General features: G+C 40.1%; 1 protein-coding gene across 9 annotated transcripts in view; it reads left to right on the top strand.

The window, feature by feature from the left end:
* Positions 1 to 12,034, top strand: part of ryr3 (ryanodine receptor 3) — a 112,146-nt gene that overhangs the window by 79,452 nt on the left and 20,660 nt on the right. For all 9 annotated transcript variants that reach the window (XM_085133557.1, XM_085133558.1, XM_085133555.1 and 6 more), the window contains 24 exons: positions 1,868 to 2,088; positions 2,517 to 2,607; positions 2,820 to 2,960; positions 3,520 to 3,683; positions 3,785 to 3,863; positions 4,028 to 4,117; positions 5,213 to 5,356; positions 6,256 to 6,318; positions 6,418 to 6,493; positions 6,592 to 6,715; positions 6,977 to 7,092; positions 7,196 to 7,263; positions 7,357 to 7,478; positions 7,611 to 7,660; positions 7,742 to 7,802; positions 7,938 to 8,176; positions 8,482 to 8,563; positions 9,621 to 9,751; positions 9,902 to 10,020; positions 10,439 to 10,637; positions 10,865 to 10,959; positions 11,220 to 11,365; positions 11,587 to 11,674; positions 11,771 to 11,863. In XM_085133557.1, coding sequence (XP_084989683.1) covers positions 1,868 to 2,088; positions 2,517 to 2,607; positions 2,820 to 2,960; positions 3,520 to 3,683; positions 3,785 to 3,863; positions 4,028 to 4,117; positions 5,213 to 5,356; positions 6,256 to 6,318; positions 6,418 to 6,493; positions 6,592 to 6,715; positions 6,977 to 7,092; positions 7,196 to 7,263; positions 7,357 to 7,478; positions 7,611 to 7,660; positions 7,742 to 7,802; positions 7,938 to 8,176; positions 8,482 to 8,563; positions 9,621 to 9,751; positions 9,902 to 10,020; positions 10,439 to 10,637; positions 10,865 to 10,959; positions 11,220 to 11,365; positions 11,587 to 11,674; positions 11,771 to 11,863 — 2,802 coding nt within the window. The remainder of the gene's footprint in view (positions 1 to 1,867; positions 2,089 to 2,516; positions 2,608 to 2,819; positions 2,961 to 3,519; positions 3,684 to 3,784; positions 3,864 to 4,027; positions 4,118 to 5,212; positions 5,357 to 6,255; positions 6,319 to 6,417; positions 6,494 to 6,591; positions 6,716 to 6,976; positions 7,093 to 7,195; positions 7,264 to 7,356; positions 7,479 to 7,610; positions 7,661 to 7,741; positions 7,803 to 7,937; positions 8,177 to 8,481; positions 8,564 to 9,620; positions 9,752 to 9,901; positions 10,021 to 10,438; positions 10,638 to 10,864; positions 10,960 to 11,219; positions 11,366 to 11,586; positions 11,675 to 11,770; positions 11,864 to 12,034) is intronic.

The raw sequence follows: 12,034 nt of genomic DNA, 5'->3' as shown, positions 1-12,034 counted from the left end.
TCCAGGACTTTCAAATGCTTCTTACGGAGCCACTCCTTTGTTGCCCGGGCGGTGTGTTTTGGATCATTGTCATGTTGGAAGACCCAGCCTCGTTTCATCTTCAAAGTTCTCACTGATGGAAGGAGGTTTTGGCTCAAAATCTCACGATACTTGGCCCCATTCATTCTGTCCTTAACACGGATCAGTCGTCCTGTCCCCTTGGCAGAAAAACAGCCCCATAGCATGATGTTTCCACCCCCATGCTTCACAGTAGGTATGGTGTTCTTGGGATGCAACTCAGTATTCTTCTTCCTCCAAACACGACGAGTTGAGTTTATACCAAAAAGTTCTACTTTGGTTTCATCTGACCACATGACATTCTCCCAATCCTCTGCTGTATCATCCATGTGCTCTCTGGCAAACATCAGATGGGCCTGGACATGCACTGGCTTCAGCAGCGGAACACGTCTGGCACTGCGGGATTTGATTCCCTGCCGTTGTAGTGTGTTACTGATGGTGACCTTTGTTACTTTGGTCCCAGCTCTCTGCAGGTCATTCACCAGGTCCCCCCGTGTGGTTCTGGGATCTCTGCTCACCGTTCTCATGATCATTTTGACCCCACGGGATGAGATCTTGCGTGGAGCCCCAGATCGAGGGAGATTATCAGTGGTCTTGTATGTCTTCCATTTTCTGATGATTGCTCCCACAGTTGATTTTTTCACACCAAGCTGCTTGCCTATTGTAGATTCACTCTTCCCAGTCTGGTGCAGGTCTACAATTCTTTTCCTGGTGTCCTTCGAAAGCTCTTTGGTCTTGGCCATGGCGGAGTTTGGAGTCTGACTGGTTGAGGCTGTGGACAGGTGTCTTTTATACAGATGATGAGGTCAAACAGGTGCCATTCATACAGGTAACGAGTGGGGGACAGAAAAGCTTCTTACAGAAGACGTTACAGGTCTGTGAGAGCCAGGGATTTTCCTTGTTTGAGGTGACCAAATACTTATTTTCCACCCTGATTTACGAATAAATTCTTTACAAATCCTACCATGTGAATTCATGGATTTTTTTTTCACATTCTGTCTCTCACAGTTGAAGTGTACCTCTGGTGCAAATTACTGACCTCTGTCATCATTTTAAGTGGGGGAACTTGCACAATCGGTGGCTGACTAAATACTTTTTTGCCCCACTGTAAATGAAATGATAGATGAAACTAGATATAAAGTTTGGATTTCCTTTGGTGAGATTTTGCTCTTTGTAAGGAGAATTTGTGCATCAAAGGTACACACTTGGAGTCATTTAAAATGACTTGACAGGTGATTAAGTGAACCTTTGCTCTCATCACACTTACCAACCAAAATATGTTATGTATCTCTTATGTATAGTCTATGGATCAAATATAACGCAATATAGTCTAAAACTGCAAAGTAATTATCAACTAGTTCAACTATGGTTATTTTCCTTTAGTCCTTTACTTTGCTCTGTTATTATTCTTTTGTTTTTTAAAGGGAGAAAATTGTGAACAAATTCCCACCTTCACTGCTCTTAGTGCAGATTCATTTTCTACTAACAAATTGTCTGGCCATTATTTATGGTTGAATGGCTCACAGTAAGCCATTTTCCAGTCAGGAACTTTTTACATTTGGAACTTAATTTACATGCAAAAGGTAAATAACACCATCACAAACACCACCATGAATACAGTTATCCCCATCTGTGACATCAGTGGAAATTGAAGCTCTTCAGCTTTGCTGTCCTTTTCTGCTATTAGAGAACTGCATAATATTTACATTTGGCGGAACCTATAATCACTTCCACCTTCTGTTAATCTCTGCATGTAGAGATTGGGCTGCTCTTCCTTTTTCACTTACATGCATTGTTCTCTGTCTCACAGGAGGTGTTGAGCACCACAGAGACTGCGCTGGCCATGAACAGGTACATCGGCTCAGCTCTGCTGCCTCTGCTGACCCGCTGTGCCGCTCTCTTTGGCAGCACAGAGCACCACGCACAGCTGGTTGACTCCACGTTGCAGACTATCTACAGGCTGTCAAAAGGCCGCTCACTCACCAAAGCCCAAAGGGATGCCATTGAAGAGTGTCTGCTGGCAATCTGCAAGTAAGGCTTCTTTAGCTTTATTTAGTCTTAGCTGAGTTAAATGAAAGAAATCTGGATTTTCCCCCTGCAGGCCATTAAAAATAATGCAGGTTTAGGGCACTGGCTTCACTTTTCAAATGTTTCAATGGTTGCATCTTTTTTTGTTTGTGTGTAAAATTTTCAAATTTTGTCTGATGGTAGAAAATTATAGCAGCTCAAGCTGCTTTAATTTTGGTGTAGATTTAACACATTTAGCGTGACCTTGATCCATGTCCTTACCTGGACTCGTGCAGCATGATGCGTAGAGTATATGCCTGCCACATATGCAAGGTTACAACATAAAAGTTTTCCTTCTCACAGTTCTTAAAATATTCTTGGATGTGAGCACATGTACATAAGAGAAAATCCTATTCCGCCTACACAGATGTAATTCTGCACTTATTTCACAGACACCTGCGTCCCTCTATGATGCAGCAGCTGCTCAGACGTCTGGTGTTCGACGTTCCAATGCTCAATGAATATTGCAAGATACCTCTCCGGGTGAGACGCAAAACACTTTCTTGTTAATATGTGTTTGATGTAAGAGTCAAAAAGGTTATTGAAGAAATAACACAGGCAATCACTGGAATGTAAAATTTGGGAACCCGTTGTCTTCCTAACTTCCAGAGTTAAACAACGTGATTGTAGCAATCGCAATTGGAGTGTAAAAATATTCAGGAATTTTTGTGTGTGTTTGTGTTTCTTATTTCTAGCTGCTGACCAATCACTACGAGCAGAACTGGAAGTACTACTGCCTGCCATCTGGTATGGGCAGCTTTGGTACTGCCTCTGAGGAGGAGCTCCTTCTCACCAAGAAACTCTTCTGGGGAATCTTTGACTCCCTTTCTCATAAGGTACAACCAGGAATTTATTTATTATTAAAGATGAGCTGGCCCAGTGTGCATAGAGCTGTAAAAATTCTCTGTATTTTGCGTATTTGTTGTTCTCCGATAATGAACCAGGACTAGAAGTGGTATTTTTCTGATCTGCATTTTTGCAGAACAAAATGTTTGGTAGCTGAGTGATGCTTGTGCTTCTAAAACTCTGTTCTGGGATATTTAAAAAATATATTCTTATTTATTTATTTCTTTAAATCTTGAGTTTTCAACACTTGAGTGTGGATCTCCTGAGAGAAAAGTTCTCCGTAGTCAGAGGCAGTGAAGTGAAAGCTCAATGAAGTGCTTGTGAACAGTGCAGCTGAGGCAAAGCTAAATCAGATGAATCATTTATCAGTCTGTGACAGGTCACTACATGGTGCAGACTTTTCCAGCTTTCATTTTCATTCCTTTTTGGGAGGGGGCCTGATCCTACTCTGCTCCACTGTAGTAGTCTCAGCAGACACGTTCTGAAAAAATAAAAGTGAAATGGTGAAACTTCTAAACACCCCTTTCCCTCTCTTCTTACATTTTGTAGAAATATGATGCTGAACTTTTCAAAATGGCCAAGTCATGCCTGTGTGCAATCGCTGGGGCCCTGCCTCCAGACTTTGTGGATTCCAGTTTAGGTGCAACGCTGGAGAAGCAGGCATCAATGGACGCACAGGGTAACTTTGACCCCAAACCCATCAGCACTGCCAAGTAAGTGTTCTAAAAATGCAGCCTTGTTAAAGCAGCATGTTTCATGTTTCTAAATGTTTTTATTCATATGTTATGACTTAAACACAATTTTGACTTTTCAGTATCTCCCTTCCTGAAAAACTTGAGTACATTGCCAACAAATATGCAGAGCATTCCCATGACAAGTGGTCCTCAGAGAAGGTTCGTGCCTCCGTGTTCTCAGTGTCTTCTTCACTCATGCTTGGAGTCGATTTATGTCATAAAAATCCAAAGAAATGCAAAGCTGTAATTGTACTTTGTAGTCTCAGCCATTTTACTAAACCTGTTTACATTTCATGGTTTAATAAAATGCAACTGTGTTGCAGATGTCAGTGGGCTGGAAACATGGAGACACTGTGGATGAGCAGGCCAAAACCCATCCACTCCTGAAGCCCTATAAATCTCTGAGTGAGAAGGTACGTGCACATTAGTGCTCACACAGCTGAGAAAGCTGTGTGATGGCCATATTTGCTATGGACATCCTTATTCTTTAACTCTCAACTGTCTTTCAGTTTCTTTAATTAGTCTTCAGAAATAGTTTTCCAGGCTTCTTGAAAGACATTCAAAACTCTTCTTTAGATGTTGGCTGCCTTTTGTTCTGTACTCTGTCAACATAATCTCACAATACTTTAAAAATGTTGAGGTCTGGGCTCTGGGCTCTCCAATCTATGGCTGGATAGAAGAATTAGACTGGAAAAGAATTGTTCTTTTCATTGTGTGTTTTGGGATCATTGTCATGCTGAAAAACGAAGTCATAACAAAATGTGTTACAAGATATCGTATGGTAGATCAAAATCTCACAATCATTTTCGCTATTTCATTCATAATTCCATCAGTTGTGCAAGATCTCCAACAGCACTGGCTGAATCGCAGCCCCAGACCATAAGAAAGCCTCCAGTGTGACCTCTTCTCTACATATTGATGACAATTTTAAATTTAAATATTTATCACTCTGTTGGCACCGTTTTTCAGTCCTGTCTTTGTGGCATGCCTCAATCTTTTATCCTGGTCACCCTTGTTGAAGAATGGCACCTTGGTAGCTTGAGAGCATTTCTGATGAGGCTTCTGTGAACAGTGGCTGGATCCACCAAAGGGGCAAATGCACCACTCAGGTTTTGTGTTGGGTCAAAAACTAGAGGTGAAGGCCAAATATACTCTGTAAGATAAACTCTAAAACTCCTACTAAGGTAGCCAGAAAATATGCAAGGGTGGAGCCACAGACAAACAAATTCATACACTATCAAAGGTGGACAGACACACACTTATGTTCTGAAACCTCTCTGAGGCGTTTTACTGAGGCGGCAAGAAAAAAGCCACATCATAAGTAATGATTTTACAAGGACATTTTTATCAGAAGTTTGAAAAGAAATACATGTGTGTTTGTTTGATTTTTGTATAAATGTTTTCACATTTTGTTAAGCTGTGACATCTGGTCTATAGGCCTATTCTATATAGTCCTGCATGTCTTATACAGGACAGAGTGTTAGACTGTGAATGTGTTCATTCTGTAGGAGAGAGAAACGTATCGCTGGCCAGTGAGAGAGTCACTGAAGAGCATGTTGGCTATGGGCTGGAACATTGAGAGGACCAAAGAGGGTGAGGCGATGTTCCAGCAACGAGAGGGCGAAAAACAGCGGAAGATCTCGGAGTCCCAGGTAACACATTTATAAATGTTTCCTTTTGTGATGCATATTTACTATCTCATCAGCTGACAACAATTCCCTAGATGCTCCTTTTTCATTTTTCCGTCTTTGGTGATTCACGCTACAGAAAGCAGACATCATTTATAACAGGAGCCCATTAAAAAGTAAATAGCAGGACCACTGTTGTCATGCAAGAATAATAAACACCAAGCAACAGTCCCAATCGCTTGTATCAGTAATGAATGCAAGTTTAATGAAGGCTTAATTTCTCAAGACCAGTTTTTTAATGGAAATCTGTGTTTTGGGAACTGAGAAATGTCTGCTTTGTTTTTAACTAAAGAGTCTTTTTTGATCCATAGAGAGCTCAAAGCACGTACTGTAGTAAAATAAATAAAAGAAAATATTCACATTTTTTCAGACAGGAGATATTTTTACTGCTAGTCTTTTCAGCGTAGCATTTAAAACACAGATTTTAAGTGTGGGTAGGGATAATTTTTATTGAGTCAATGAACAAAAATTCTACAATTAACATTTAGCAGATCTTGAGAAATCTTTGATTAAAAGCCACTGATGCAGAAATGCAGCATGGAAAAGACTTGACTATGAGTAAAGTGTGGATATATGCATATATTAGCATTTTGTCTACAACATTTACTTGCAGATGTCTTTTAGTAGCCTAAATGATAAATCTGCTAGATCCAGTAGGGATGACAGCGGAAGGGCAATAAATGAATTTTCAGTCTGTTAGCGATGTTGGCAGTTAAAACTTCTCCGTTTACTGTTCATAAATCACAGCCATCCATCATATCCTTTCATCTGTATTATCTTTTGCTGTTTTTTGTTAGCTGGCAAAATGTGCAAAAGCTAAAATGCTGATTCAAAAGCAATTTGCTTCTTTTTTTACTTTGTAGATTAATGGATTCAGTCCCGCTCCAATGGATCTGCACAATGTCACCTTGTCGAGAGAGCTACAGGTTGGGTTTCATTTGACTCTTCCTAAATGTTCCCATGTATCTTCTAATACAAAATACAAAAATAAACTGAGTAAAGCTGCACTTTTTCTGTTTCTGCAGGGCATGGTGGAGGTGGTTGCAGAAAATTACCACAACATCTGGGCCAAGAAGAAGAAAACTGAGCTTGTCAGCAAAGGTGTGCAAATCGTAGTGAAGTTTTATGAACAGCAGTCGAGGTGTTATTTATTTGTGTTCAAAAGAAAGCGCCTGAAATGACTTTTCAATCTTGTCCAGGAGGAGGGACCCACCCACTGCTGGTACCCTATGATACCTTGACAGCTAAAGAGAAGTACAGAGACAGAGAGAAGGCCCAGGAGCTCTTCAAGTTCCTGCAGATTAGCGGCTATGTCATCACAAGGTCAGCCCCCTAATGCTCACGTTTTAAAGAAATAATAAATGAAAATTTAGGCAACTGTATAGCACTTTACCGGTGCTATACTGAAAACTTGGGGAAAATCCTAATGAGCACTTCTGCTACTATGGATGCTTGTTTCCACTACTGGAAAAGCATTTTTTGGCTGTGTTGCTGTCTCAAAATTTTATGTTATTATCTCAAAATTTACAGTTAGTACCTTCAAGTTTTGACTTTCTAGTAGTCAGTAGTGTTTCTGTCTCACAGAGGCTTGAAGGACATGGAGCAGGATTCATCATCAATGGAAAAACGCTTTTCTTACAAGTTCCTTAAGCGGTTGCTGAAGAATGTTGACTCTGCCCAGGAGTTCATTGCTCATCTTGGTAAGTCTGCTGCATTTTTATACGCAGATGCTGATGTACTTTTTTAGTGCTTTTCAGTGCTAAAAGCCTTGGCTGACATTGGTGTTCAACATCGTTAATCCAGAGGCGATGGCCACCAGTGGGAAGACCGACAAATCCCCTCATGACCAGGAAATCAAGTTCTTTGCCAAGGTTGGGAGCTCTGTTTGCAACTGAGCCTCTGATGTGCTGTTGTAGTTACTTTTTTTATTTTTATTAATTAAAGTGTTTATTTCTTCTCCCCAGGTGTTGCTTCCCCTGACTGATCAAACATTTAAAAACCACTGTCTGTACTTCCTGTCTACACCTAGTAAGAACCTGAGCAGTTGTGGTTGTGCCTCCAATAAAGAGAAGGAGATGGTCACCAGGTACTGTCATCATGTTTTTGCTGATCAGTGTGTTTTCTTGTATTTTCATAAAGCCCTTTCTTGTTTTCTTTCACTCGGTTGCTTTTTCCTAACATCTTCTTCAGTTTCGTTCTTACTTCCTTTCTTTTCCAGTCTGTTCTGTAAGCTGGCAGCTCTTGTCAGACACAGGATTTCTCTCTTTGGTAAGGTTGCTTCTGTTCATATGTTTGTGTGGCTTTTTGTTTGCAATCCTTTCCAGTATCTACATTAAATATATCCCACAGGAAGTGATTCAGCAATGATGGTGAGCTGTCTGCACATCCTTACTCACTCACTTGACACTAGGTAAGTGCGTATTACTTCATAAGACTTGTAATAAAGCTCAATAAAAGACACGCATGTATTATCTTTAAACCACTAACTCATAAAAAAAAGTATTTTTGCATGCATACTAGCCTTTCTGTTCCCTCCTTTCTACAGAACAGTGATGAAGACTGGCTCGGAGCTGGTAAAAGTCGGGTTAAAGACTTTCTTTGAGAATGCAGCAGAAGATTTGGAGAAGCTGCTGGAGATGCTGAAACTGGGAAAGTTCATGCAATCCCGTGCCCAGATGAAGAGCGTCAGTCAAAGCATAAACTATGTGACAGTGGCACTGCTGCCTATCCTCACTGCCCTCTTTGAGCATATCAAAACATACGAGTTTGGAGTGGACTTGCTTTGTGAGTTTCCATGCTCAGTGTTTGCTGTTCTCTACTGTCATACTGTAGTTATTCATCATAGTTAGCTAAGAGAAAAGTGAAAAGAATAAACAAAATACAGTTAAATACACCAAAAGCGAGATGGGAAACAGTTGATTTAGAAAAAGAAAGCCTTCTTTATATTCCCAGTTTGCACAGAATTCCTATTATATGGATTTTCTAATAGGAATATTCTAATATACTTTCCTATTTTTCATACTGGTTTTCCCTCAAAGTTTCTCGTTTCTTTTTGCTGATGTTTAATGGATGCATGTTATTTGTTTCAGTGGATGACGTCCAGCTGTCTTGCTACAGAATTCTGACATGTTTGTACTCTCTGGGAACAGGAAAGAACTTGTTTGTGGAGAGGTAGGAGGCAAAACTTTTCTAATACAGAAAATCGGTATTATACACAGATAAGTATGATATGGCTGACAAGATTTTTCTTTAATATACTGTGTGCACTGTAAGATGGACCCACACACACAATGGCTGTGTTCACAGTTCTCAGTTTTTATTGTCATGTACACACACAATGCCACAGTCTCCACTTAGCGCTGGTCTCAGCTCACACACACCATGCTCGTCTTTTGCTTCACTACGAAAAGAAAAGACTGTCATCATTCCAGTCGCTACCACCTGTGGCTTCACCTGCCTCCTGGCACCACCCCTCCCCTGCAGCTGTGCCGAGGACCACACCTTCACCACATGCACTTATTAAATACTTCATTGTTTAATGATGTACTTTGATTTATATGCACATTTTATGGGAAAGGGCATCTGTTACAAAATTAAGGCAAAAATCAAATCTACTGTTTAAGTTCAAGCTTCCATTAAACCAGTCTGATCCTCAATCTTGGAAGATCACCTGATCTTAAAGTCAGTTCACATAAGCTGACACCTTTCTTTGGATCCAGTTGATAATTTCATAGCTCCTTTAGTCTGCCACAGCTGCTGGGCATCTGCAAGCCACTTTGCAACCCACCTCCACCCAAGGAGCTCCTTTTCACTGTGGTTTCACTGGTCTTGACTGAAATGATGCATTTTTGTATTTAATATAGATCTACTTAAAATAGTAAATAACTAAATAAATAGAAATTTTAAAAACGGTTCCCCAAAACTAACATCTTAAAAAGCTGCTCTGAATGAGAAACTTTCGGCCAAGTCAAACTGTAAAAATGACAGCGGTGAAGTTTTAAAGTTTCTGATTGCCAACAGGAGAAAAGAAAAAAAAGTGTTAAAAAAACAAACACAAGCCAAATAATATGTCTTTGCCTATTTCTGGCACCTGTAAAATCTTCCACCTACAAGAGTAACTTGCTCTTGTACATTTTGACATTTGACTAGTGTCTTTATCTGTGTGCTTATTTTGCATAAGTAATATCACATTATGCAAATTTACATGTTGATTTTTTATCATAAATAGGCATCTGCCAGCACTGGGGGAGAGCCTGGCGACTCTGGTTGGAGCCATGCCCGTAGCTTTCCTGGAGCCTCATCTAAACGCTCACAACCCACTCTCAGTCTTCAACACCAAGACCCCTCGAGAGCGAGCCAGTAAGAATCTCCCTGGTCCTCATTTTTATTTTAATTTGATTGTTACTATATAATGTCTTTTGATAAACATATACTATTATTAGGCAGTTTTAAGAATGCCAGCTTTTAGAATCTCTGTGATTAATCACAGCGATTGTTTTCCTGTTCTAGTCCTGAGTATGCCTGACACAGTGGAGGAGATGTGCCCAGAGATGCCTCGTCTTGACAAACTTCTCAAAGACGTTAATGATGTGTCAGAGTCTGGTGCTCGCTATAGTGACATGCCACAGGTCAGAAGAGTTTATGGGATATTAATATTATTAAACAAACATCTGGATTATTTTTATATTGCAACTGCTGACTACTTTACATGCTATTAGTTTGTATTACTGGAAGTGCTCAATCCAATGTGAAGCATAAAAGGTCAGGCCACTGGAAGTCAGGCCATCTCAGCCTCAGCTCCATTAATTTTGATTGTTATTATAGTTATAAGTGAAATAAAATATTAACTATCCTTTTAGTCAACTGGTATTTTATTTAATATTATTGAATAAATGTAAAATACGAAATATAAAAAAATAGCAAAAAATATCAAATCAACTCTGGAAGCTGTGCATTGATAATCTCACTTATGTCACAGTACACACACGTCTGCTTTTAGTTGCCTACTCTGATTCAGACATTCAGCATTCTGCCCATTTGCTGCAGGTTATAGAGGTAATCCTTCCCATGCTGTGTAACTATCTGTCCTACTGGTGGGAGAAAGGTCCAGAGAACTCGCCCCCAGATGCTCAGTGCTGCACCATGGTGACCTCTGAACACCTCAGCATCATTCTGGGAAATATCCTCAAGATCCTCAACAGCAACCTGGGCATAGATGATGCTCCTTGGATGAAGAGGATTGCCGGTAAGCCCCCAGTATTATTGTTAGAGAAGTCAGTAAATGTATTCCAGTCGTGGGATTCTAATAAATTATTTGGAGATGCTGTCTAACATCTTTTTTCCAGGGACCAAGGGATGACTTTTCACCTGTGTTCTTTAAAACTGTGACTCAGACCTTTTGCAAAAGCTGGCTTATTCTTGAAAATGTCAGCGTCTCAGCCGAGAAAATAATTTCCGGATGTTTATTCACAGTCTATTCTCAGCCAATCATCTGCAAAGCTGGAGCAGATCTGCTCAGAACCCATTTCCTGCCCACACTGGATAAATTAAAGAAGAAGACGGTGAAGGTGAGCGCTTAAAATATACTTTACATGCTGTGTAGTAGCACATTATATCCACTGTCAAGTGACGTCTGTGGTTCAAGTACTTTTTTTTTTTTTGACTCAATTAATAGCTGCTGAAGTTGTGGTGTAAACTTTCAATATATTTACATCCTTTTTGGAAAATAAAAATACTTCTTTGCTCAGAGAGAGGATGGAGAGATGGGATTATTATTGAAGATGTTCATACTAATAAACTGATTGTTGTTGATGCACTGCATATGCAGGTGGTGGCTGAAGAGGAGCTGCTGAAAGCTGACAGCAAAGGTGACAACCAGGAGGCAGAACTGCTCATCTTGGACGAGTTTGCTGTGCTCTGCAGGGACCTCTATGCTTTCTACCCCATGCTCATTCGTTATGTGGACAACAACAGGTGCAAAATATATACACGCTACTTCTTGACCATCTCTAAAATGCTATTTAGTGGATTTTAATGATTTTGCAATTTTTATGTCAACATTCAATACACTGAGGGGTTTTTTTTTTGTTTGTTTGTTTTGCTTTGGGGTTTTTTGGTCCAGTCCTGCACAGATGTAATCTGACAAATATTAAGTCCTTCCAGCTTAACATGCTTTATGTCTTTGTCCACTCCAGGTCCAGGTGGCTGAAGGAGCCGGACGGAGACTCCACTGAGCTCTTTAGGATGGTGGCTGAGATCTTCATCCTCTGGTGCAAGTCACATGTAAGCCTCGCTGTCCAGTCTTTCATGATAATAGTTACAATACCAAGATTAACTCATTTATTCCAGTCACGTTATTTCTTTGTTCTCTGAATCCAGAACTTTAAGCGTGAGGAGCAAAACTTTGTGGTTCAGAATGAAATCAACAATTTGGGCTTCCTAACTGGTGAAGGCAAGACTAAGATGTCCAAGGTAAAGATGGGGATGTGGGTCTTTGACTTGCTCCTGTGTCAGAATGATTTGAAACTTGGTGTGTGAGAACAGCTTTAAAATATCTTTAGTTTTAATTTTGTATCGCTCAGCTTCAGCTGACACAAAGAAATCCAAAAAAGAGAGAGATGTGAAATGTAAGATGTAAAAAAG

This window comes from Neolamprologus multifasciatus, chromosome 15, assembly GCF_963576455.1.
Source record: "Neolamprologus multifasciatus chromosome 15, fNeoMul1.2, whole genome shotgun sequence".
Taxonomy (NCBI): domain Eukaryota; kingdom Metazoa; phylum Chordata; class Actinopteri; order Cichliformes; family Cichlidae; genus Neolamprologus; species Neolamprologus multifasciatus.
This window is presented reverse-complemented; position numbering and strand designations above follow the sequence as displayed.